We start from the raw sequence: 26,494 nt of genomic DNA, 5'->3' as shown, positions 1-26,494 counted from the left end.
GGGAGAGAGAGAGAGAGAGAGAGAGAGAGAGAGAGAGAGAGAGAGAATCTTCCATCCACTGGTTCACTCTCCAGATGGCTGCAATGGCTGGAGCTGCGCCAATCCAAAGCAAGGAGCCAGGGGCTTCCTCTGAGTCTCCCACATGGGAGCAGGGGCTCAAATACTTGGGCCATCTTCTACTGCTTTCCCAGGCCATAGAAGAGACTTGATTGGAAGCTGAGCAGCCAGGTTTCAAACCGGCGCCCATATGCGATGCCAGCACCGAAGGCAGCAGCTTTACCTGCTACACCACAGCACTAGCACTGGCCCCTAGCTAGTGTTTTTTTTTTTTTTTTTTTTTTTTTGCAACCTCATCTTGAACATCTACGAGGCTTCACAGACTCAACAACTTCAGACTTTTCTTCAGAACTCTCTTTTAACTCTGCTGTGATCAAAGCCTTCCCATTCTCTGACTATGCTCACTTCATCCTTTGCGTTTCCAAAATGACAAATCTAGGGATCTTCCTCGATTCATTCATTTTCTTACACCCAAGGTCCAGTCCTACAAGATATCTAATTGGTTCTACTTTCAAAATATATTGCAAATCAAGCTACTTTCCATCACCATTCCTGTCACCAGCCTCGATAGAGACACCATCCTTTACTCGTTTTTCTGTAATGATCACCTGCCTAATTTGCAACCTGTTCCCAGCTCACCAGCCTAATGACCCTTTCAAAGTATGAATCAGATAATGTCCATCTCTGGCTGTAATCCTGGAATGGTTCCTTATTTTACTTAGAGAAATTTCGTTTATTTTTTTGATAGGCAGAATTATTGTGGGAGGGGGGAGAGAGAGAGAGAGAGAGGTCTTTTGTCCACCGGTTCACTCCCCAGATGGCTTCAATAGCCAGGATTGAACCAGACAGAAGCCAGGAGCCAGGTGCTTCTTCTGGTCTTCCACGTTGGTGCTGGGGCCCAAAGACTTGGGCGATCTTCTGCTGCTTTCCACAGTCACTAGCAGGGAGCTGGAACAGAAGCAGAGCAGCCAGGACTCAACCTGGTGCCCATATGGGACGTCAGTGTTGCAGCTTAACCTGCTACACCCCAACGCTGAGCTCTACTTTCAGGACAGAAGCTTCACAAGTCTTCTCCCCATGTTTCCCTCTGATATCCTCTTTTAAACCTCTTACCTCACTCACCTAGTTCCACAGGCCTGGCTTTGGTTTGAATATGACACTGGCTGATACCTGTGTTTGGATCATGTGCCCAAAAATGCCATTTGACTTAGTTCTTCACCTTCTTTCGAGTTTTGCTTGAACTATCCACTTGTCAGCAGAGTCACACATTACTACTTTATTTAATAATGCACCTTCTCATTCCCTGCTCATCCCCTAATCAGCTTCTCTCAGACCAAGGCACTCATCATGTAGCACACTGCATAATTAACCTGTTACTGACTTTTTGTCTGTTGTCCCATTCCCAACTACAATATTGCTTCAATACAGGAAGTTTCTTTGCTAGCTGTTATTCACTCCTCTGACATATCACATGCACAAAGAATAATATGTTATGTACTTTAGGTGCTTAAGGTTGTATTGATGTAACAAATAAAGGCAATTTCACTTTCTTTGTGTTCATTTTTAATACTTTAACAATTTTTACTTAATAATGTGTTCTCTTTTTCTGTCTTCCAGGCTACAATATATTGAATAGTCTCTTAAATAAAAATAATCATATTTTGGAGGCAGAATCTCAGACTAGCCAAAAACAGCCCAGCCTCATGTTAAGCTTCCTTTTTTCACTTTTTATATCTTCTAAAAATGTTTTTTATTAGTTTTTATTTTTTGAAAGAGAGAAATCCTTCATCTGCTGTTCATTCTCCAAGTGTGTGCACGAACCAACCTGGGCCAGACTACTGCCAGGACCCCAGAACTCCATGTGGGTTTTCCAGATGGGTCGTAGGATCCCAAGCACTTGGGCCATCATCTTCTGCCCCTGGCTACACTAGCAGGAAGCTGGATTGGAAATGTAGAGTAACTGGGACTCGCACCAGGTTCTCCATCATGGGATGCATCGTCCCAAGTGGCAGCCAAACCCTCTGCAGTACAACACCTGCCCCATCACTTTGTGAAGCTTAGCATCCTCATCTCATCTGTCATTTCCACATGGTGCTCTTGAGATGCCTGAGGTTTGTTTTTCCTACTGTCCATGCCTCTCTTTCTTTCTGAATAAGTATCACCATTAACAGTTTTCAGTAGCTTGTACCTTTTCCCCCAGAGGTAATTGCAGCTCCCCATACAGACACTGTCACTGCACTTACAGGTGAAATGATAATCGCTTCCCAGAAAGGGGCTGAGATCATGGCCCAAAGCCTTTTTCTCAGGTACAAGAGGCTCCTTGCACACATGCCTCAGATCTCACCATGGCATTTGTCGTCCCAGCAGGAAACAATATTTGGTAAGTAGAACTTCCTTTTAAATAGAAATTGCTTAGAAAATGTAAGAAAGACTGTATGTAAATATAATTTTTATCTTCCTGAAATTAGAAATGGACAGAAATGTATGTAGGAGAAATGTTTTTTGAGAACAAACATCCCTGTCCCAGGTCTGCCTGATGTTGTCATTTATGCTCTCTGACATGGATTTGTCTGAATTTCAAGGATTAAAGAATGGAAATAACCATTAAAGTTAAAGTTTGTGAAGCCCTGCCATTTAGCTAGATTTGAAGGTGCTTTGATGTCCCCAGGCTTCATCAGCTGTTTTGTATCCATTACAGTTTCTAAACTCATTACTCAGGAGTGGCTTTGTCTGTTTTAACTAATCAAGATCCAAAAAGAGCTAAGGAAAAGTGATTTCCTGATATTTTCCCAGGATGTGAGATGTGCACAGGTGAGTTCCCAATTGTGCCACCTTTATAAAAAGCAATTTGATTTTAAAAATGAGATAGGGCTTTATTAGGACACAAATGTTTGCTTTTTAAAAACACAATGGGACTGAATTCACAGAACATTTATATATCCCACAATGAAAGTGCGATTTTATTATTTTCATAAATATCACATAGGATTATATTGCATCTTATCAACTGACCATTTATTCCTGAGTTATAGTAAGTCAAAAAGTATAGTATGTAACATGGTGATAATATTTCTGAACAATTTTAAGTGCTGCTAATATTTAACCATATTAAAAGACAAAGAAAGAATAAGGCAGTGATAAATGTCCTGTAATTTGGGAAGAAATAAAAGTCGTACATGGGCCATGTCCCCCTAATGTACAAGTATTGCATCTTTATTGCTGAGGCCTGTGGTTGTGAGTACAGATGCTGCTCCTATCCAATAGATGTGTTTTGACTACCTGTACCTGTATGCTGTCTGAATGGGAACTTTGTGTTTATGAAAATTGAGGATATTGCAGAAAGCAATCACCATGTGCTAATACAACTCAAAAGTTGACCAGAGCTGGGAAATACCAACCCACTTCATTGGGTCTTATACTGTCTACCCTGAAACTATCCACATACTTGGATTTGTTTTGTTCACTTCCCCCTCCCAAAAAATGATAGCATTTAAATATTTATTTGAAAGGCAGAGTGACAGAGTTAAGAAGAGAGAGAGAGGGAAAGAGAGATCTTCTCTCTGCTGGTTCATTCCTCCAGATGACTGCAACAACCAGGTCTGGGCCAGGCTGAAGCCAGTGATTCCATCCTGGTCTCCCAGTGGCGAGGAGGGGGCAGGGTCCCAAGTACATGGGCCATGAAATTGGATCAGAAGCAGAGTAGCCAAAACTCAAACCAGCTCTCCAATATGGGATGCCAATGTGGCAAGCTACAGCTTAAACCACTGTACCATAACACCAAGCCATTTTCTGCCATTTATGATATCTTATGTGTTTTCATTATATTCAATGGATACTCTCCCCCTTTCGTCTTCAAAAGTTTGTTTTATAAAGACAAGCACAAATCACATTCTGATGGGGTTTAGTGACTACTCACAGTGTTCTTTCACACAATCCTCTGTGCCATATAATTCTAATCTTTTGATTCAACATTTGGGTGGAATCATTCTATGTCTACTTTTTTCACTATACAAAAAGGAGACATAATATCTTCTTGCTTGATTTTTAAACATAGTCCAGTCAATGAAATCAGTAGGTTCCTGTGTTGCCCTCTGAACCCATCCATTGTGATATTCCTCATGGACTTGTCATCTGTAGGATGCCTCAGTGTAGGTGATATTCCATGTCTATTCTTCTTCCTTTTTTTTTAAAGATTTATTTATTTATTTGAAAGTCAGAGTTGCACAGAGAGAGAAGGAGAAGCAGAGAGAGTGAGAGCGAAAGAGAGAGAGAGAGCTTCCATCTGATGGTTCACTCCCCAGTTGGCCACAACAGCCATAGCTGCACCTATCGAAGCCAGGAGCCAGGAGCTTCTTCCAGGTCTCCCACATTGGTGCAGGGGCTCAAGGACTTGGGCCATCTTCTAATGCTTTCCCAGGCCATAGCAGAGAGCTGGATCGGAAGAGGAGCAGCCAGGACTCGAACTGGCGCCCATATGGGATGCCAGCACTGCAGGCAGTGGCTTTACCTGCTGTGCCACAGCACTCCCCATTCTTTTTTTTTTTTTAGGTGAAAACTACAGAAAAGGGAAAGGCACAATTCTGAATCCTTTCTTTTTTGTTTTCCATTTTTCTTTTATTTATTTATTTATTTATTTGGACAGGCAGAGTTAGGCAATGAGAGAGAGAGACAGAGAGAAAAGTCTTCCTTCCATTGGTTCATCCCCCAAATGGCAGCTACGGCCAGCACGCTGCACCGATCCGAAGCCAGGAGCCAGGTGAATCTGGCACCCCGACCGGGACTAGAACCAGGGGTGCCAGCACCGCAGGTGGAGGATTAGCCAAGTAAGCTGTGGCGCCAGCTCCATTTTTCAATGTGTTCATTTGGTCCCCTATATTCTCTGAATATGAAGATTCTTAATGTTATTAACATATTTTACATATTTATATGTCTGATTAGTTACAATTATTTGGTGATGAAAATATCTAGTGCTTTGCCATTTGAAATCCCTTGTGTTAATGTAGCCCCATTGCTTTTTGGTGGCTCCATTATTTTCTTGTACAATAAGAAGTCATGAATTCATTTTCTGTGCCTCCTATCCCACATATGATTTTTTTAAAATGTTCCTAGCCTATTACTTCTATTTTTGTCTACTTTTTAAAAAATGATTTATTTATCTGAAAGGAAGATAGACAGACAGACAGAGACAGAGAAAGAAAAACAGAGAGAGGTCTTCCATCTGCTGGTTCACTTCCCAGATGGCTTCAATGGCCGAAGTTGGGCCAATCTTAAGCCAGGAGCCAGAAGCTTCTTCCTGGTCTCCCATGTGGATGCAGGGACCCAAGCAATTGAGTCATCTTCCACTGCTTTTCCAGGCCACAGCAGAGAGCTGGATGGGAAGAGGAGCAGCCGGGACTTGAACCAGCACCCATATAGGATTCTGGCATTGCAGGCGGTGGTTTAACCGCAATGCCACAATGCCGGAGCCCCTTCCTTTATATGATTTTATCCATTTCTTCATGAAGCTCATATTCATTTTAATTAAATAGTATGTAGAGAATATGTGTGCACTATATGTATAATAAACACATAATATATTACAGCACAATATAGAGCATATATAATTTTATATGTTTATACAATTTCATAATTAAAATACTAGTTTTACTGGGTCATTATATAATCCTACAAACTTTGCTCTTATTTTGTTCACAAATTTATTAATAGACATATATTCAAAATATTTTACATAAAATATAATTATTTCATTTTCTTTTGGTTGAACATAAATTTGACACTCATTAAGGTTTATTTCTTTATATTTTGTTTATATGTTTACATGTTTTAAAAGCTTTTGGTTGCCCTGTAGTTAAAATAAATATATATAAAACTTTGAACCAAAGCCACAAATAAGGTACATCAAAAGCAGTCAAATTCTGTACTTTCCCTACCCTTTCTTCTCAATCACCTACAGATCCATTTTTATAAATTTAAAATATATGTTACTTAAAAAATACAATCATATTCACATGAATAAATGGGTAAATATTGTAGCTTGTTTATTAGGAAAGCATCGATATTCTTACATTTTCTATTTTTCATCTGATAGTATGTCCTGAAGGTACAACCAGAGAGAGTGCGTTACGCATCACAGCTGCCTGGCGTGAAGATGTTCCATGATTCAGTCACTCACTCTCCCATTCATTGACATTGGTTTGGCTCCAGTCTTTGTTATTGCAAATGCCCCTGCAAGAAATAGCTTCCCATGCATAAAAGTGATGCTCTAAATATTCATATTAAGTTGAAAAATTGTTATAAGATCAGATAGCTTTTTTGGGGGGGTATAATGAGAGTAACCATATTTTCTATTGTATTCAGATTCTTCTGGTTCAAGTAACGTCACCCACCAATATCCCCTTAAATTGATGAAATGGTTTCTACTAACATAGACTTGGGTATCCTTATCCTTATTCACACTGGAGCTGGGATCCTTGGAAACTCCTCACTTCTCTGTCTTTATAGCTTTACTTTGATCACAAGGCACATGTTGAAACCCACAGACTTGATTCTCAACCACCTAGTCATAGCGAACAACTTGGTTCTTCTTTATAAAGGAATTCCTCAGATATTGGCGACATTTGGGTTAAAATCTTTTCTGGATGATGCTGGATGTAAACTTGTCTTTTACTTACACCGAGTGGCCAGAGGGGTTTCCCTTACTACCACGTGCTTCCTCAGTGTTTTCCAGGCCATTAAGCTCAACCCCAATATCCCAAAGTGGATGGAACTCAATATTAGATCCCAAAAGTACATTGGCTTTTGCTGTTTCCTCTGCTGGATCTTGCATTTCCTATTAAATATCTTTATTGCTATGATTGTTACTGGACCAAGAAAAAGCAAAAACATAAGTATGGAGAAAGATTATGGGTTCTGTAATTCACCTGTTCCAGACAGATATTTGGTCATATTACACGCGGTCTTGTTCTCCTTCACTGATGTTGTGTGTGTGGCCCTCATGGTCTGTGCCAGTGGCTCCATGGTCTTTGTCCTGCACAGGCACAAAAAGCGAGTCCAACGCCTTCACAGTGGCAGCCTTACTCCCAGATCTTCACATGAGGTGAGAGCCACAAGCACCATCCTGATCCTCGTGAGCCTGTTTGTGTCTTTTTATTCTCTCTCTTCCATTCTGTCTTTTCTGGTAACCCTGAGTGTGAACCCAAGTAGCTGGCTCTTGGTCACCTCCATGCTAACAACTTCAGGCTTCCCAACATTCTGCCCCATTTTGCTCCTTGCCAGGGACACCCGTGTGTTTCAGTTCTGTTCTGCCTGTTGGGGAAAAATAATTTTCTAAGTATGCCCATTGGGAGGCTGGTGCTGTGACGCAGCGGGTTAACGCCCTGGGCTGAAGTGCTGGCATCCCATATGGGTGCAGGTTGGAGACCCAGCTGCTCCACTTCCCATCCAGCAGAGAGTTGGATGGGAAGAGGAATAGCTAGGACTCAAACTGGTGCCCATGTGAGATGCTGGCCTATGCCACAGCACCAGCCCTCTACACACTGTTGATTTAAACTCTGAAGTAATGTACAAAAGATTTATTTGCACTGGCCAAGTGTAATGAGTGAACAGTGTTTCAAATGGAAAGAAAATGACCTAGAAATATGTTGAGTTGGGTTGGCACTAGCATCTGTCTGTGTGTTTATTTATGTCTATGGGTTTATGCTATGTAGACATATTTCTTACCTCTGGGTGCTATTACCAAATTAACTTATAAAATCTCTTAAAAGAGTCCTATTCAAATTGACTTACAGACAAGTGAGTGCTTGTATAAATTAAATAATTCTAAAATTCCCAGAAATATATACAAATTCAAACACTTTTCAAGTGCACGTGATTCAGATAAATGTTTGATAAATAATATTAGTTTAATACTGCTGATTTAGTAAGAACAAATCAGGTATGTCTTCTGCATTGTCACTGTTAAATACAAGCATAAACTCAGCCAATCACAGCAGCTGAGCTTCAGCTACTCACAGGCTAACAACAGATCAAATGATGTCCACAAAAGGCAGATGCTCATCACACTGTGCCCAAATAAGACAAATGTATAACTGTAACCAATCAAGCTGTTTTTGTAGGTCACTTCCTTTTTTCTGTCTGTGCTGTCTGCTCATGTTGCAGAGTGGACCTGTTCAGAGAGCGGCACCGTTGCAGAATCTCAAATAAAAGCCAGTTAAGCGGGTTGGCATTGTGGCACAGCAGGTTAATCTGCCATCTGCAGTGCCAGCATCCCATATGGGTGCTGGTTGGAGTCCCAGATGCTCCACTTCCTACCCAACTCCCTGCTAATGGCCTGGGAAAGCAGCAGAGATGACCCAAGTGCTAGGGCCCCTGCTACCTCCATGGGAGACCCAGAAGAAGCCCCTGGCTCCTGGCTTCGGATCAGACCAGCTCCAGCTGTTGGTGGCCATCTGGGGAGTGAACTAGCAGATAGAAAGATCTCCTTCTCTCTCTCTCTCTCCCTCTCTCCCTCTCTCCCTCTGTCTCTCTGTAACTCTGCATTTCAAATAAAATAAATAAATCTTAAAAAAAAAAAGTGGAGCAGCCAGGACTCGAACTGACACCCATATGGGATGCCAGCATTGCAGGCAGCAGCTTTACTGGCTATACCACAACACCGGCCCCAATCCATTTTTTAAATTTTATTTATTATAATTTAATTTGAAAGGAGAGACGAAGAGAGAGAGAGAGAGAGAGAGAGAGAGCTTCCATCTGATGGTTCACTCCCTAACTGCCAGCAACAGCCAGGGTTGGACCAGTTCAAAGGCAGGTGTCCAGAACTTCATCCAGGTCTCCTATGTGGGTGGCAGGGACCCACGTATTGAGCCATGAGCTGCTGACTCCCAGGGTGTGCATCAGCAGGATCTAGAGCAGAAGAGAAAACTTGAACCAGGCACTACAACATAGATGTGGATATTCCAAGCAGTGTCTTAATCACTGCACCAAATACCCACCTGGTTTTTGCTTTTTCCATACTTGTCTAACAATTATATGCTACAAAAGTAGTTAATAAGGAAATAACTTAGGTAATGTCTAGCTTTGTTTAATGCTATAATATGTTTGTATGAAACAGTTTTCAACATCTGTTTAGTAAACTGTGACTTTAAAGTTAGGACAAGTTAAATTAAGTAATAGGTATTCATTAAATGTCTAATTAGTTTCTAAGATAAACTAGTGAAACACTCACTTGTGAACTTAACTTTATATGATTTTGTCCTCTTATTTTTACACAGCATAGAGAAGCTAAAGATACATGAATCTGTCAATAAATGTTATTTTTGCCACATTGAGAATCTGTACTGTGAAGTGGTATATAAGTATAAAATAGTGACATAAAATGTCACTTAAAAATGTTCTAGTCTGCTTTGTGACAGACTATGCAAAGTCATCTACTGCCTGGCTTTCTCTGTAAAAGTTTACTAATGGCTAAAGACCATAATCAATAGATGAAAACACAACAGCTGAAAATAATAGGAGAAATAACCATGAATAGTAAGCATGTGTTCTTATGTTCTTTTTCATATAAATAAGGCAATGAGATACGAAGAATATGTTTTTGTTAAGGGAAAATGAGAATAACATTGACCTAAAGTATTATGGCTTGTTGTTCCAGAATGAAAAAGAGAAATACAGAAAAGAACACATCCCTTCTTTTAAAACCATAAATAATCTCAACTTTCAATTTGAAAAATCATTTCCCAGGAAATAACTCATAAATGAGGTCATGGTGTTCCAAGTCTTTATTTCTGAGTTCAGATGGCATCTTTGCACATATGCTACCAGTGTTAGGGCCATGTCAACCCCATCTTGGCACATAAAAACATTTGTGACGGCCTTCTCCTTTTCAGAGAGGTGGCATATTCTTAAAAATAAGCATCGGCCGGCGCCATGGCTCAATAAGCTAATCCTCTGCCTGCGGCACTGGCACACCAGGTTCCAGTCCCAGTCGGGGCGCCGGATTCTGTCCCGGTTGCCCCTCTTCCAGGCCAGCTCTCTGCTGTGGCCCGGGAGTGCAGTGGAGGATGGCCCAAGTGCTTGGGCCCTGCACCCCATGGGAGACCAGGAGAAGCACCTGGCTCCTGGCTTCGGATCAGCGCGGTGCACCGGCTGCAGCGCGCCGGCCGCAGCGGCCATTGGAGGGTGAACCAACAGCAAAGGAAGACCTTTCTCTCTGTCTCTCTCTCTCTCACTGTCCACTCTGCCTATCAAAAAAAAAAAAAAAAAGAAAGAAAGAAAGAAAAATAAGCATGTCTTCTTTGGAACTGGGAAGTACAATTCTGATATGAGTGTTGCCCTCTTGGTTGGACGCCACCATTCACTATTCAAGCATAAAAGTGCCTGCTTGACCATCTGCATCAGGGCAGCCAGTAATTCTTCTCATGTCTTCCTCTTTATGGTCCAGTCAGGAAAACTTTGAAGAAACCAGTAGAAAAATGCCACATTAGTTCACTTGGGAGCTCCAACATCCCCACAGCCACTGCCTGGAGGCAATTCTTCCATTCCATGGCTTTCTCTATGGACAGTTCTCTTTTACCTCCGACCCAGTTGATGCTCACAAAACTGAATTAAAGCTTCCCTCTACATGTGTTTTTTAAAAAAAAATTATTTATTTATTTGAAAGGCAGAGTTACAGAGAGCAGAAGCAGGGAGAGAGGTCTTCCATCTGCCGATTCACTGCCCAGTTGGCCGCACTGGAGCCAGGAGCCAGGAGCTGCCTCCAGGTCTTGCACCTGGGTGCAGGGCCCAAGGACTTGGGCCATCTTCTACTGCTTTCCCAGGCTATAGCAGAGAGCTGGATCAGAAGTGGAGCAGCTGGACCTTGAACCGGCGCCCATATGGGATGCCGGCAAGGCAGGCAGCAGCTTTACTCGCTATACAACAGCACCAGCCCCTTTACATGTATTTTTAGAACCAAGAAAGTATTGGAGCAAAGATACAAGCCTCAGCCATTTTAGCTCCTTGCCTAGAAGGAGTTCCAGTCCCTGACTCCTTTGCCCTTACGGTCTTAAACCAGCTCAACAACAAGCCCTGTACTGTTCCCCACCCACCCTCTGCACTCTGCTCCAACTAACCTGGCTCACAGAGAGGGAGGCCCACTGAGTTTGGAAAGCCAGCGCAAAACCCATACAACTAGCCCAACTCCTGACCCTTACCCTCCCCAAAGCTATTAAGACCCAGCCTGCTGGAGGGCTGGGCCCTCTGCCACCTGTTTGCCCTAGGTGTCTGCCAGCAGTTAGCCTTTCTCAGCTTTATTTTATTTTTTTTCTTTGTTAATAAACCTGCTTTGGCTGTGAATTTCTTGTCTCCTCTCCGTCCTGCTCTTATTCCAAGTATGAGTGGACTGAGTGCCTCAGAATGACATTTGAAGTGGTCTGTTTTTTTACCTTTGGGGCCACATGAAATAATTCGTTTTTATATGTTTCCACGATCCTGGCTGGTATGGGCCATTAACATTTATTATTATTATTATTATTATTATTATTCATGTATTTGAATGGTAGAAAGATCATCCCGTCACTGTTCCACTCCACAGATGGCCGGCAGCAGCCAGCGCCGGGCCAGGTTGAAGCCGGGAGATCAACTCAACCCGGGTCTCCCAAGGTGGGTGACGAGGAATCAACTACTGAGCCGCTAGCTATCGCTATCAGCTGCTGTCTCCTAGGGTGCCCATTAGCAGGAAGCCAGAAACAGGCAGAGTCGGGACTGGAACCCACGCACTCCAACAGGGATTTTGGGCACCCAAGCAGGACCTTAAGTCCGCGGTCCCGTAAGCGGGGGGAAGCCCTGCCCTCAGAGCTCCATTTCTCAGGGGAGGCTGTACCGTTGGGCCTTCGCCTAGGAGGCGGGGCGTCAGCGCATCCCCAAAGCCGGCTACTCGACAGGAACTACACTACCCAGAAGCCTCTGCGCTTCCTGCGAACGGGCGGCGTCAAGGCGGGACTTCCGTCATCTTCTTCGCGGTGGACATATTGTCGGCGCTTTTGGGGCGTCGGGTGGGTTCCTAGTGGACAGAAGGCCCAGGAGCTGACGCTGTCTGTACTGCAGAAAGGCTTGGCCGTGGCGGCGCCCACGAAGGCCTCCGCTCCACCACCAACAGGTGACGGCCGTGCCGGGTCGCCACTTGGTACTGTCCACAGGCCGTGATGGCACTGGCCTCAGGGATGGACCGAGCCTAGGTAGGTGCTGCGTTCTTGGAACCTCACCCGTCCCGACCCTCACCTCCGGGTCCTAAAGCGCTAGGGGCATCCGTTTAGGTCAGTGCAGCCCAGGCCCTAGTGTCCAGCACCGGAATGCTCTTGGGGTAGCCTTTCTGGCGGCCATCGCAGTGGGGCGTGGGCAGGTTTTGGGCGCACAAGGGACCGGCCGGAGCTAAGGCGGTGCGGCTGAGCCGGGAGCGTCGGGAACGCGGGGTTCTCTGCCGGCAGCGCAGCGTGGGCGGGGGCCGTCAGGCCTGTGACGCCACAGTGAGAGGAGGGGCGCCCTCGTTTCGAGGGCGGAGAAACTTGACAGGAAAAGGGATTTTAAAAGCAGTGAAGGGGCCAGAGTTCTGACGTGAGGCGTAAAGCAGCCACTTTTGACACCGGTTCTTGTCCCGGCTGCTCCACTTCGGATCCAGCTCCCTGCCAGTGGCCTGGGAAAGCAGCGGACGTGTCCCACGCTTGGGCCCCTGCACCCACGTGGGAGACGAGGCTCCTGGCTCCTGCCTGCCTGGGCCCTGGCCCTTGGTGACTACTTTGGGGAGTGGACCGCGGGGTGGAAGACCCCTCTCTGCTTTTCTCTCTCTGTAACTCTTTCGAATAGTGTGTGTGTGTGTGTGTGTGTGTTTCAGTGTTTTCACGAGAGAAAGCAGGCTTAAACGTGAAATGTGCATGAAGGGAATGGAAGTGGGGGACTGGTGAGGCCACAACAAATTCCAGGAGTGTTGCAGTTATAGCCAGACCAGATCAATGACTAGAAGTCGGGGGCGGGGGGGGGGGGGGGGGGTGTCATTAGATTCTGGATAGGTTTTAAGACAGAACCAGAAGCTGGCACTGCATAGCAGGTAAAACCACCTGCAGTGCTGGCGTCCCATATGGTCGCGGTTTGAGTCCCTGCCACTCCACTTCCAATTCAGCTCCCTGCTAATCCGCCTGGGAAAGCAGTGGAAGATGGCCCAAGTCCCTGGGCCCCTGCACCTACGTGGGAGACCAGGAAGAAGCTCCTGTCCATCTCCTGGTGTTAGGGCCAGCTGGGGAGTGAACCAATGGATGGAAGACCTCTCTTTCTCTCCCTCCCTCTCTGCCTCTCTGTAACTCTGCCTTTCAAATAAATTAATTAATCTTTAAAAAATATAAATAAATAAAAAGAACCAGCGAGATTTCGTGGCTATTAGATGTGATTGTGAGTGAAGGAGTATCAAACCTCTTTTTAACTCTCCTAGACATGGGTGCTAAAGATCTCTCACCCTATGGGCACTACCTTTGATTCTGGTTTAGTGGAGCAGCCCCAGCCCCAGCCCCAACCAGTCATTTCCACAGACTATTGTAGGGTAAGGAGAGATGTGAACATCTGTAATGAAGGACCACTGGTGGTTCATTTTCAAAGTAGGCTGGTTTGGCAAAAGGACCTAGCAAACATATAGGCAACCAAACATTAAAAAAAGTGAATGTCTTTGACTTACTATTGTTTTTTGATTTATGGTGGTGCGAAAGCATACCCATGCAAACATTGTGTTTCTCACTTTAGAGTAGTATTCAATAAACTACAGGAGATGTTCAATGCTTTATTATAAAATAAGTTTTTTGTTAGATGACTACCCAAATGTAGACTGGTGAAATGTTTTGAACATCTTTAGTTAGGGTAGGCTAAGATACGATGTTCAGTAGATAGTTATGTCAAATGCCTTTTTTTTTTTTTTAATATTTATTCATTTATTTGAAAGAGTCACAGAGAAGCAGAGGCAGAGAGAGACCTTCCATCCGCTGGTTCACTCTGCAGCAATCAAGGCTGTGCCAGGCCAAAGCCAAGAGCCAGGAGCCTCTTCCAGGTCTCACATGGGTACAGAGGCCCAAGTACTTGGTCCATCTTCCACTGCTCCCAGCAGCATCAGTAGGGAGCTGGATTGGAAATAAAGCAGCTGGGACTCAAACTGGCACCCATATGGGGTGCTAGTGCTGCAGGTGGCAGCTTTACTCACTATGCCACAGCACTGGCCTCATCAAATACGTTTTTGATTTACAGTGGTTTCATCTCATTATGGGTTTATTGGATCATAACCCTGTCATAAGTCAAGGAACATCTGTATATAAGAAACTTACACCAACTGTTGGTTGAATTGTTAATTTGCCTTTAAGTATTGAATTACAATAGAAAGTTTTAAACACTGTTTCTTCAAAACACATTTCCTTAAATACATTCTCTTAAAAGCACATAAAACAACTCATCAGTTCCTTTGCATCATTTGCACTTCATCTGCCAAGATGTTAAAACTGCCATTGTTATCCCCACTTTAAGGTCAGGACACTGACTCACAGGTCAGACCTAAATTTCTGCAGTTAGACAACTGAAAATCATCCTTGCCAAAAGCCAAGTGAGGAGTTAGGGAAACAGGTTATTTCATGAGAATGCACTGTGGTGACCAGCAGCTACCAGCCTTCCTCTTTCTGCCAGGTTACCACATGCATGTAAGTAGAGTATCTCCAGCTCTCACTTAGCCCAGTCCCAGTTCTACCCCTGTGAGCTGGGCAACATGGTATGGGAAATGGTGATGTCCTGGAAATCTTTACTTTTCTGTCTGCCATTTGGTTTGAGGGGTTGAGGGATCCCCAAAAGCCATGTGTCCTGGATTCTGTTATGTAATTGTGTAGGTCTTCATTTCTGGCAAGTGAGACCATGAAGTACGGAGTGGAAGCAAATGCTTCCCTTGAGGCTGAACTGGACGTGTTCAGGGAATCTCAGGACTCCTTTATGTCTGGTGGGGTCAGAGAGCAGGGACGGGATATAGTCCAGGAATAGTAGCCTGAGGACCTAGGTTTCTTCTGGGGAAGTGATAGCAGCCCTGGAAGATTTGAAGCTGAAGAAGAGAGTGTTCTGACTTTTCGTCCTCTTGGCTTTCTGCGGCTGTATAGTGAAGAAAATACTCTGGGGGTGAGAACAAGGGAAGGGGATCAGTGAAGAGTTTATTGCCACTCTTTGACTCTAGTGGCAGGAGTAGGTGGACGTGGAGATGGGAAATGTGGCTGACTTCTGTGTTTTTGTTTTTGTTTTTGTTTTTTTGTTTTGTTTTTTTTTTTTTTTAAATAGGAGAACTGGGTTTTTGGATGTGGATGGTGAGCAGAAGAGGCTGAGAAATCATAAAGATTGAAGAGTCCTCAACTGAGATGTCAAAGTTGGTTATAGAAGTAACTTTCAGAGCTAATAGTTGGGAGTGTAGTTTTGGCTAAGTTGAATCTGGTATCAAAATACCTAAGTGGAGGTGTCAAGGGAACACAGAAGTCTGAAGTTCAGGGAAGGAATTTAAGTTGGAGACATTCTCAAGGTGCCAGCCAGTATGTGGATCAGGTAAGAGTTGGGTATCCAGATTAGAAAATTTTTTTGTCATGGTAGCATTTCCAGTGGTGGTAGAAGGCATATGTAAGAGACTGGAAAGGGAGGATTTAGCCAATGGGAGGAGAGGGAAGATTACAGTCTGGGGGCAGGCATTGTGTAGTGGGTAAAACTGCCAGCTGTAACACTGGCATCACATATGGGCGCTCGTTCAAGTGCCAGCTGCCCAACTTCTGATCCAGCTCTCTGCTAATATGCTTGGGAAAGCAGTGGAAGATGGCCGAAGTGCTTGAGCCCCTGCACCCATGGGAGAGACCTGGAGGAAGCTCCTGACTCCTGGCTTCAGTCTGGTCCAGCCCTGTCCATTGTGACCATTTGGGGAGTGGACTAATGAATGAAAGATCTTTCTTGCTCTGTCTCTGTCTCTTCCTTTCTCTGTAACTCTGACTTTCAAATAAGTAAATAAATCTTTGGGGGAAAAAAATAGAGTCCGGCAGGTGGCAAAGTATTCGAGGGAGAAAGTGGAAATGAAGTGAATGTTGAGGAAACTACAAAAAGTTTGTAGAGAATGGAATTAAAAGATGAGTATATTTTGGTGCAAAAATTTTGAGATCCATGCATATGGGGGGTCTACAAAAAGTTCATAGAAAATGCATATTACAAGAAACTGCATGGGTTTTTAAACTTTTTCTGTGCTAAAATAGACATCTTCTAATTATATTTTGCACAAACTTGTTGAAGTACCTTCATGCAAGTGAGATGGCAGTGAGACCAGAACTGCTTATATTCAAATAACCTCTTAATCTGCCCCCAGGCTTCTCTGGTGACCTTTGGTGGAACCTGAGGAGTTTTTCAGTTTTTCACTGTGCTTGGGGTAGAGGCCAAATGAGTGTGGGCTTTGAATATGTTGAAAAGAAACCTGTGACTGACAATGATGTAGCATCCTTAGCAGTATAACATCAAAGTGGAAAAGGGCCAAGTTTGTCTGAGGTTTGTATATGGTTCTCTGTGCTGAACTGTAGCAAAAAATAGAGCCAGGAGAGGAAAATTTAAGAACTGAGTTCATTACAACTGGGGCTGTTGAGCCATTGACTGGGGCTGAATGTGATCCTGGATGCATTCTTTGAATGCTGTGTGCAGATTTGTATGTGTGGAGGCCAGAGCTGTGGGTCTCCATAGATGCACAAGAGTTGTGGGTTAAAAAGTGATAGCCGGGCCGGCACCGCGGCTCACTAGGCTAATCCTCCGCCTTGCGGCACCGGCACACCGGGTTCTAGTCCCGGTTGGGGCACCGATCCTGTCCCGGTTGCCCCTCTTCCAGGCCAGCTCTCTGCTGTGGCCAAGGCTGCAGCGTGCTACCGTGGCGGCCATTGGAGGGTGAACCAACGGCAAAGGAAGACCTTTCTCTCTGTCTCTCTCTCTCTCTCTCACTGTCCACTCTGCCTGTTAAAAATAAATAAATAAATAAAATAAAATAAAAAGTGATAGCCACATGGAGATAGAGTGTGCATTCATGGGCCTAGGGCTCTGGTATGGTGGGATTTTGAGAGCATCGTGAGTTCAGATTTATGTAGGAGGGGTGGCCATTGTGGAGCAATAGTTGAAATGCTGCTTGGGGGGCTGGCGCTGTGGCTCACTTGGTTAATCCTCTGCCTTCAGTGCCGGCATCCCATAAGGGCGCTGGGTTCTAGTCCCAGTTGCTCCTCTTCCAGTCCAGCTCTCTGCTGTGGCCCGGGAGGGCAGTGGAGGATGGCCCAAGTGCTTGGGCCCCTGCACCTGCATGGGAGACCAGGACGAAGCACCTGGCTCCTGGCTTCAGATCAGCGCAGCTTCAGCCACAGTGGCCATTTGGGGAGTGAACCAACGGAAGGAAGACCTTTCTCTCTCTCTCTCTCTCTCTCTCTCACTGTCTATAACTCTACCTGTCAAATTAAAAAAACAAAAAAATGCTTCTTGGGACAAGTCCTGGTTACTCAGCTTCTGATCCACATCCCTACTTAGGCATCCGGGGGCCCATGCCACCCATATGTGAGACTCCATGGAGTTCCAGACTCCTGGTCCGGTCTTTGCTGTGGCGAGCATTTGGGGAGGGAACCAGTGGTTTCTCTCTCTTTTCTCTTTTTCTCTCACACTCTCACATGCACACAGGTGCTCTGCCTTTTAAGTAGATGGAAGTTATAAATATATTTTTAAAAGATTGGTAAGGGAGAAATAAACTGGACCCCCAGAGGAACTGTCAGGAGATTGGGCCCCATATGTGAGACCCAGAGTGTGAACGGTGCCTCTCTACCTGCTGCCTGTTATTCTAGGCTGGACAAAATGACTATGGAATGTAAGGAGAGAGCTGGCACTAATCACACTAGGACCTGGTATCCCATGTTAACTGGGGAATTGAAAAGGAAAGTGGATTTGTGGAGATTATAAAGAATCCTGGAGGAGAGAGACTGCCTATGCACTTAGCTGTACATCATGCTGGGCCCTGGAGCACAGGTTTGTGTACTCCTCTTGGGAGGAGTTAGGGTTCCTTGTAGAAACTCAGAGAGGCTGTGGCAGCACTGTGGCATAGTGGGTAAAAGCCACTGCCTGCAGTGCTGGCATCCCATAGGGGTACCAGTTCAAGTCCTGGCTGCTCCACTTCTGATCCAGCTCTCTGCTGTGGCCTAGGAAAGCAATAGAAAATGGCCCAAGTCCTTGGGCCCCTGTATCTGTGTGGGAGACCTGGAAGAAGTTCCTGGCCCCTGGCTTTGGATTGGCCCAGCTCCGGCCATTGCAGTCATTTGGGGAGTGCACCAGTGGATGGAAGACCTCTCTTTTTCTCTCTGCTTCCCTCTGCCTCTGCCTCTTTGTAAAAAATAAATCTTAAAAAAACAAAAACTCAGTCTTGTATCATGGTAAAATGCTTTTTTTATTTGAAAAGCAGAGTTAGAGTGGCACACCAGCCCCTGTACAATGCTTTCTATACTTTGCACTTATGGTCTCTCTGGGTAAGGCCCCACAAATGTGGTTTTCTGGGATGGGCTCTGCTTTTCCTTTTTTTCCTAAGGTGGTTGCTCTTTTCCTTTCCATAGCTGGACCATGGGCACTACTCTTTTCCCAGATTCCCTCCTATAGATCCTTTGAGTGCCAAGATTCAGCTATATGTACTGCCTCCTCCATTCCCTGTGCTTGCTCTCCAACACCTACTGACCTATCAAGCCTTACCAAGAAGGTCTTGGGGGTCAGGACCATGAAGTAAGCCTGTTGAATCCTACTCTGCTTGGCATATCACATTCGTGACACCTCTGGACATACTTTATTTTATTAACATTTATTTATGGGGCCAGCTCTGTGGCATAGCAGGTATAGCCTGCAGTGCCAGCATCCCATATGAGTGCCAGTTCAAGTCCTGGCTGTTCCACTTCTGATCCAGCTCTCTGCTATGGCCTGGGAAAGCAGTGGAATATGGCCCAAGTCCTTGGGCCCCTGCACATGCATGGGAGACCCAGAGGAAGCTCCTGGCTCCTAGCTTCAGATGGGCGCAGCTCCAGCTGTTGCAGCCTATTAGGGAGTGAACCAGCAGATGGAAGACCTCTCTCTCTCTCTTTCTCTGCCTCTCCTCCTTTCTGTGTAACGCTGACTTTCAAATAAATAAATCTTTTTTAAAAATTTCTTTATTTATTTGAAAGGGTTACAGAGAGGCAGAGAGAGAGAAAGAGAGGTCTTCTATCCACTGGTTCACTCTCCAGATGGCTGTGCCAATCCAAAGCCAGGAGCCAGGAGCTTCTTCCAGGTCTCCCACGTTGGTGCAGGGGCCTAAAGGCTTGGGCCTCTTCTCCTGCTTTCCCAGGCCATAGCAGAGAACTGGAGCAGAAGTGGAGAAGCCAGGACTCGAACTGGCGTCCATATGGGATGCCAGCACTGCAGGCGGTAGCTTTTCCCGCTATGCCACAGCACTGGCCCCTCTGGACATATTTTAATTGGTGTTTCCTTGGGTCTTTCCGTGTCATGAATTTTAGTTGTCACAGTCACTTCTTGGGACACCCACTAGGCTGCTCCTGCAAACAGTATTTCTTGTGATTTTTCATGGCTAGGTTACTCTGGTTTAGTGCTTTCACATTCACTGTCCGGTCTGTTTCTTATGACTTGTGTCTTCCAGGTTCTCTTTTGTTGCTGAGTGGTAGCAAGGGAAAGAACTCTGGGTGCCTGAGAGGGCATGACTCTTGCCACAGCAGAAGGGGCTTGGACAGGCTCGGGTGAGTAAGGACTGGGGTAGGGTGTGACTTTGGGGTTGTGTTCCAGTGGTTATAGAAACCTGTCTTATACTGTCATTAATTGATGCGAAGGCCATACCTTATTTCTGTCTCTTTCTCTCTGTTCTGAATATCCTTATTATTTCAATTCTGACTTTCTGCCAGAGGTCTCCCTATTGCTCCCTCTGCAGTGTTCTCCAATATGGGACTACGATAATGTGTCATAAGATGTGTATTTATTTGAAAGATGTATTTATTTGAAAATCAAGTTTACAGAGAGGCAGAGACAGGAGATCTTCCATCTGCTGGTTCACTCTTCAGATGACCACAACAGCTAAATCTGGGCCAGGCCAAAGCCAGGAGCCAGGAGCTTCCTGCTATACCACAGCACTGGCGCCATGAACACATATTTTTAAGTAATGCTTGAGCATAAGGTACGCAGTTCTAATCAGATTTTCCTGGGCCTGGATGCACATTTCTTGATAGAGCTCACCTGGTACCAGTAGCCACCCAAGGTCCTGGTTAAAGTAATTTGCAGAGGATTAAGCTGGAGACTGCCTCCCTGCCCTACACCCTTTGTCCCTCATGAGACATTCTTCTTATGACCCTCAGATCCACTGCTCCACTGATCTATCTTCAACCTGATCCTAGCCCTATTCTGCCAGAAGCCCCGTGGACTTAATCCTGGGTATACTAGACACACATTTGTTAGGTGTTGCCTCCCTGTCCCTAGAGTCAATATGTGCATGTACATCACCAGTATTTTTCTGCTTTCAGGTTGTCAACAAGAAGTGAAGGATGAAGAGGCACCTTCTACACAGAACATTTCTGTAGAAGTGACACGTGTTAGTGCTTCTAAGACAGGCTCGTCCATCCAGATAGCTCACCCTTGTGATTTATGTGGCCCTGTCTTGAATGATATTTTATGCCTGGATGAACACCAGAGAGCACACCACAAGCTGAGACCTTACATATGTGGGGCATGTGGCAGACAATTCTGGTTCAGTGCAAACTTTGACCAGTACAAGAAGCATTACAGTGTAGAGAAACATTTACAGAGGGGTGAAAGCAAGGTCGTCTTTGTGAAGAACAGAAGAGTTTGTGAAGAGCCTCATCTGTCAGAGAAGCCTCTCACATGTGATGAGGAACAGAAGAAATCCCAGGCTAGTTTGAGTGCTCACCAGCAAAAGGCCACTCATAGAAAGAGGAAGACATCCAGGAGCACTGGGAGCGGGGAGGCCTTTGATGCAGGACAAATGCACTACCAGTGCAGTGAGTGTGGGAAAGCTTTTGGCCGCAAGGACACACTTATCCAGCACCAGAGAATTCATAGTGGAGAAAAGCCTTACAAGTGTAGTGAGTGTGGGAAAGCCTTCAGCCGCAAAGCCACACTTGTGCAGCACCAGAGGATCCATACTGGAGAGAGGCCTTACGAATGCAGTGAATGTGGGAAAGCCTTCAGTCGAAAAGACAACCTCACTCAGCACAAGAGAATCCATACTGGAGAAATGCCTTACAAGTGTGGCGAGTGTGGGAAGTACTTCAGTCATCACTCCAATTTAACTGTGCACCAGAGAGTTCACAATGGAGCAAGGCCTTACAAGTGTAGCGATTGTGGGAAAGTCTTCAGACACAAATCCACACTTGTTCAGCATGAGAGTATTCACACTGGAGAAAATCCTTACGATTGCAATGATTGTGGGAAGTCCTTTGGCCACAAATACACCCTTATTAAGCATCAGAGAATTCACACTGAGACAAAGCCTTTTGAGTGCATTGAATGTGGGAAATTCTTTAGCCGGAGCTCTGACTTTATTGCACATCAGAGAGTTCACACTGGTGAAAGGCCTTTTGTATGCAGCAAATGTGGGAAAGACTTCATCAGAACCTCCCACCTTGTTCGGCATCAAAGGGTTCACACTGGAGAAAGGCCATATGAGTGCAGTGAATGTGGAAAAGCCTACAGCTTAAGCTCCCACCTCATTCGGCACCAGAAAATTCATACAGCAGGAAGGCTTTAGGAGTGCTTTTAACACAGCAGGACATTTCTAGCAGATGTAGAACCTCATATATGTCAACATCCATGCAGAGAGAGATACCATATGAGTGCCAGGTAACATGGAAAGCCTTCAGGAATTATATTGCACATTCTGACCTCAAGTTCCTTGCTAGAGTAATGTCACTGTCATTATCCGTGGCTGAAGCCACAGGTCACTCCCACACCCTCAGGGAAGGTGAGACTTTGTATTTTGTCTCCAACACCTGGAAGGAATCATGGGACACCTGAGAACAATGTGGGGGTGGGGGGAAGGGTCCTCATTCCATCCTCTCTGGTATAGGTGTGGAAATGACCCATCTTCAGCCAAGAGGACCTGAGCTGTGTTCTGCTGGTGACTTGCAGACCAGATACACTTTCTACGAGGACTTCACATGATACTTGGGATGGATTTTTTCCAGCCTCCAAGTCACTCAGTCTGGAAAAGTACTTACCTCATGCTGCTGTGGTTTGTGATAATAAAGGCCTTAATAAGCCACATAGAATCTTGAGGGTTCTTTCACTGGAGTGATTGGAAACAAAATTAGGCCCTGTCCAACTGGAAAGATAAAACAGCATTGTGGGGGCCTCCCAGTGTGCCTCAGTGGGACAATGGATTGGGGGAGAAGAGTTCTGAGTCCAGGTCTCTTATCTCCATTGCTGACTTGTTAGCTTCTTAGGTAAGAATTCAGATCTTTCTGGGGCTGATTTGCCTGGATTGGAATTATTTGTGGGCCCATTCGTCACCTTGAAGAGGATGTTGCTTTATTACAACCTACGGTATATTTGGGAGCAGCATAGATGGGGTGTCTTGTTAGTGTATGTCCCGTGTTTCCCATGATTTCTTAGAGGAAGCTGTCCCCAAGGACCTGCTAAGTTGTTGTGTTCCCTAAGGACAGAAGCTCCTTCTTTAGGTCACCAATGAAAGTGCCCAGGAGAGAAACATAACTGATAGAGACACTGAGTGTGAATTATAGGGATTGGGAAGACTGCAGTAAGCTATTAGGGGAAGTGCCCATTGTCAAAACACTAGTCACTATGGCTTTATGGAATTGGGGTGAGCAGAAATTCTGTTCCCAATGCTATATCATTCACTGTCAGAATCACAGGTACTGGAAACAATGTAGGTTTCCTGATTCCTATGCCTTCCTGGAATCTGTACCTGATGTCTTTGCTGTGAGTAGAGAAAGATTGTGGTCTAAAGATGTAGCTTTTATGACCACCCAGTGTTCTTGGTGACTTTATCCGATTTTTTTTTTTTTTTTTTTTTTTTTTGCCAGTTTTACTACAGAGAAAGAGACTAACCTCCCAAGGCGTCTGGAGTGAAATGGTAGAGGTAATAACCAATCATCTGGTTTTCCAATAGAAGTGGGAGACCAGATTTTGAAGTATAATCAGTGTAGAATATAATGCACAGAAAGTATAGTTTAGTAAGTCTTGACATCTATAGATATCTGTGAAACCATTGTTTTAGCAATGATGTTGGACATACCCATTGCCCTCAAAGTTAACTTGTAACTTACAGCCCCTCAATCTCTCTTTGTGTCCTTTCTAACATCCCCTAATCTCTAGGCCACTGTTGATTATTCTTCACCATAGATAAATTTCTCTTTTCTAGAGTTTTATGTATGTGTAACTGAAGTATATTTTTTGCCTTTTTCATGCAACATAATTGAGATTTGTGTTGTATGAATAGTTCATGTTTTAAGTATTTTGTATGACTACATCACAACTTATCTGTGTTCATCTTAGTTGGCTTTTGGAGTCTTCCCCCAAATTTTTAAATGTTAAAAGGAGAGCTGCAGCAGCAAATATTCATGTGTGAGTTGCATATTTAGCTGAGGACAATTTAAACAAGAATATTGAAAAATCTGACCATTTCTTATGGATTCTAGTAAAGTGTGATAGATAGGAAAGTACTGTGAAGCAGAAAAGACCCAAGACTGAGAAATTCTCAGTCTCCTAACTGGAAAAATAAAAAATAAAAAATTTACTGTCAGGAAAGTATGTTCTAAAGAAATAGGGTAGGACTGCACATTTTCCTACTATCTCAGATCAAAAGATCATAGTATTCTGTTACACAACTGTTCAGAGAGACCGTGACCATATTGAGGTCCCCTCAGTACGGTCTGAGAGTATGTGGTATGTTTAAAGACGTCCTTCAGTCATATCAGCAAAAGCTAATAATAGGTACAAGATTTTCTGAGAAAAAAAATGTGCAGAAAAAAAATCTGTCTAGTGGGGTGAATCCCTGTTGCATACTGATAGAGACTGTCACCATTGATCTAAAGGGAGGATTAGTATGAAATTCAAGAGTGTAGGGCTTTCAGCATTCTGTATATAAAAAGTGGCTGAGAAATCTGATCCGTAAAACCCTTAACTACCTTTCCTAAAAAAGGAGTATGATACAAAGCTATGAGCACAAGAGGGAAAACTGATTCATGGACATTCCCAGGCTGTGATACTTCATGGACTTTGCCAAGATAAGTTTCAGAACTGGGGGTGGGGTTTCCTTTCCTTCTTCCTCTTCCTTTTTCTGTCCTTTTAAAACTACATGCAAGAGTCTTCAGAAAATACATGGAAAATATGTACATGAAAACTGCATGGTTCTCAAAAATGTTTGCTCCAAAATAAATGTCTTATTTCCATTAACTTTTTGTATTACACTCCTAGAACTATGATCCTAGGTTTGTCCCACCTTTGTTTTGGAAGCACAGAACTAGTTTTCTGGATTTATGGTCCACAGATAGAAATATATATATTTAAATAAGTTAAATATATATATTTATATTATATATATATATATAAATATATAACCAGGATAGGTTATATATACCTACTGCCTCACCCAAACTGATTGAGACAACTTAGATAAAGATTACGTTGGATAAGATTTTGGTTCTGAGTTGATACATTGTAAGGGATGGGAAGTTTTGGGGGACCTCGGGATGAAATGCATTTATTTTGCATTCAGGGCAGATGTGAACATTTGGATCCAGAGGGAAAACATAAAGTAATGGCTTTGAAAGATGTCCATGCCCTATGGCCAGTGGAACATTGCAGATGTGATGAATATGAACCACTTAGAGAATCTGCATAAAGAAAAACAATGATAGGAGACTCAGAGATAAGGTAGCGTGATACCATCGAATATCATTGCTGGTTCTGATAGAGGAGGCTGCACGGGCTAAAGGCAGTACCCACCTAAGGACTAGCAAGGAAACAGACCTTGTCCAACTACCATATAGAATTCCATCAAAAACCAAATGAGTAGGAATCTCATTCCCAAGAGCCTGCAGAAAGTAGCACAACCTGCCAACATCTAGGAATACCTGGGGCTCCAGGGATTGAGGGAGGCTTTGCCTGTTGCAGGGTCATCACAGCCATAAAAGGGCTAGGGCCTGCCAGGGCTGGATTCCTACAGAGGCATTGGTGGGAGTGGGTTGGGTACCCAGTGGGTGGGTGCCCACGTCCATTGAGAGCCCATCTTGACTCTCTGGGATTGTTGGCCTGGGGGCAGATCTTTCTGCTCTGACCTCCAAGCAGTCCCACTTTTGGTATTTCCACATGGATGACTCATTGCCTGGAAATTTCCTCAGCACTAATTCACTGGCCCTCCCACATGCTACCCCAAGATAGCATCTTAGAGTTTATACCTGTTAGGAAAATGGCACAGTTTTATCTATGGCACGATCTACACCCTGACACCATCCTAGGCTCTAGCCCCCACCGCCATTGTTGGAAGCCAGGTGGCCACATGGCCCAACCACTGGTGTCAAGCTCCAGCCCCATCCTAAAGGGATTCACTGCTCCTGCTTCCCTGCCTGCCCTCCGGCAAAGTTTTAAAAGGACCTGTTCCTGAACATGTGGCTCTCTTGGCTCCTCTCCTCTCTCTGCTCTCTCTCTTCTCTCCTTGCTAGCTCCTCTCTCTCTCTCTCTCTCCCTCCCTCCCTCCCTCTCTCCCTTTCCCCTTCCCTCCAGCCTGCTGGGTTTTCCTTAATAAACCCTTTCCCTTACTCTGGTGTTTGGTGTGTTTTGTGATGGCCTAACAATACCTGCTGGGCCAGCTCTTGGGCCCCACATCTTTGCAGAGCCTGTGGAGGAGGATCTCTCACCCACAAATCCTAATGTTGTAATCCTCCAAAATTGCTCTCACCAGCCCCTCTTACCTACTTGCTGTCCTGGCTCCCTTACGTGAAACCTTCATAAGGAATCACTGGCATCTGGTAGGTGTAGAGGTATCATTTTCAGAAGTCGACTCCTCCCAAAACCCCACTAGAGATGTACTGTGCCTGTGTGTGAGAGTTTCACCGCTTGCTCAGTGGCCCCTTCCTGAACCATTGCCTCTCCACACTTCAGAATCTCCTGGAACACAGTCCTTCCTCTGCTTCCATTTTCTGCTGTGCTTTCATGTAGCCAAGATGGTTCTTTGTTCACCTTGGGTTCCGTTTCCTTTTTTCCCCTTTTCCCCTTCCTGTCCCACTCCATAAAAGCTTTTATCACAATTGTTTGGTAGGATATTTTCTTTTTCTCCCAGGATTGAATAGTGTTTTTAAAGAGCAGTTTTGAGTTCACAGCAAACTTGAGCAGAATGTGTAAAGAATTACCATGT

The 26,494-nt window shown here is 44.5% G+C and overlaps 2 protein-coding genes across 4 annotated transcripts; both read left to right on the top strand.

The window, feature by feature from the left end:
• Positions 1–6,526: 6,526 nt before the first annotated feature.
• On the top strand, positions 6,527–12,237 carry LOC133748630 (vomeronasal type-1 receptor 1-like). The gene is made up of 2 exons (XM_062177563.1): positions 6,527–7,364; positions 11,903–12,237. Exons 1-2 carry the CDS (start codon positions 6,581–6,583, stop codon positions 12,235–12,237), a joined length of 1,119 nt encoding a protein of 372 aa, XP_062033547.1. The 5' UTR covers positions 6,527–6,580.
• ZNF134 (zinc finger protein 134) lies at positions 12,043–24,503 on the top strand. 3 transcript variants are annotated; one of them, XR_009864464.1, is made up of 4 exons: positions 12,043–12,269; positions 19,754–19,850; positions 20,625–22,562; positions 23,163–24,503. XR_009864464.1 is itself a non-coding variant. In XM_062177391.1 (4 exons), the coding sequence occupies exons 3-4, from the start codon at positions 19,811–19,813 to the stop codon at positions 21,866–21,868; spliced, it is 1,284 nt and encodes a 427-aa protein (XP_062033375.1). In that variant the 5' UTR covers positions 12,043–12,269; positions 15,376–15,633; positions 19,754–19,810; the 3' UTR covers positions 21,869–24,503. The 3 variants fall into 3 exon arrangements, 2 of the variants coding, with proteins under 2 accessions (XP_062033375.1, XP_062033374.1); XM_062177391.1 differs by adding an exon at positions 15,376–15,633 and having other exon boundaries at positions 20,625–24,503; XM_062177390.1 differs by having other exon boundaries at positions 20,625–24,503.
• The last annotated feature ends 1,991 nt before the right edge of the window (positions 24,504–26,494 follow it).

The sequence above is a fragment of the Lepus europaeus genome, chromosome 19, assembly GCF_033115175.1.
Source record: "Lepus europaeus isolate LE1 chromosome 19, mLepTim1.pri, whole genome shotgun sequence".
NCBI lineage: Eukaryota > Metazoa > Chordata > Mammalia > Lagomorpha > Leporidae > Lepus > Lepus europaeus.
Note: the sequence above shows the minus strand (reverse complement) of the source record. Positions and strands in the feature narration are given on the sequence as shown.

Excerpts from the sequence above, each read along its gene's own strand:
- LOC133748630 (XM_062177563.1), top strand. The coding sequence starts at position 6,581 with ATGTTGAAACCCACAGACTTGATTCTCAACCACCTAGTCATAGCGAAC. Across the intron at positions 7,365-11,902 it reads GTTTCAGTTCTGTTCTGCCT|GGGAGGCTGTACCGTTGGGC; the intron begins GTTGGGGAAAAA and ends TCCATTTCTCAG.
- ZNF134 (XM_062177390.1), top strand. The coding sequence starts at position 19,811 with ATGACTCTTGCCACAGCAGAAGGGGCTTGGACAGGCTCGG. Across the intron at positions 19,851-20,624 it reads AGGGGCTTGGACAGGCTCGG|GTTGTCAACAAGAAGTGAAG; the intron begins GTGAGTAAGGAC and ends TTCTGCTTTCAG.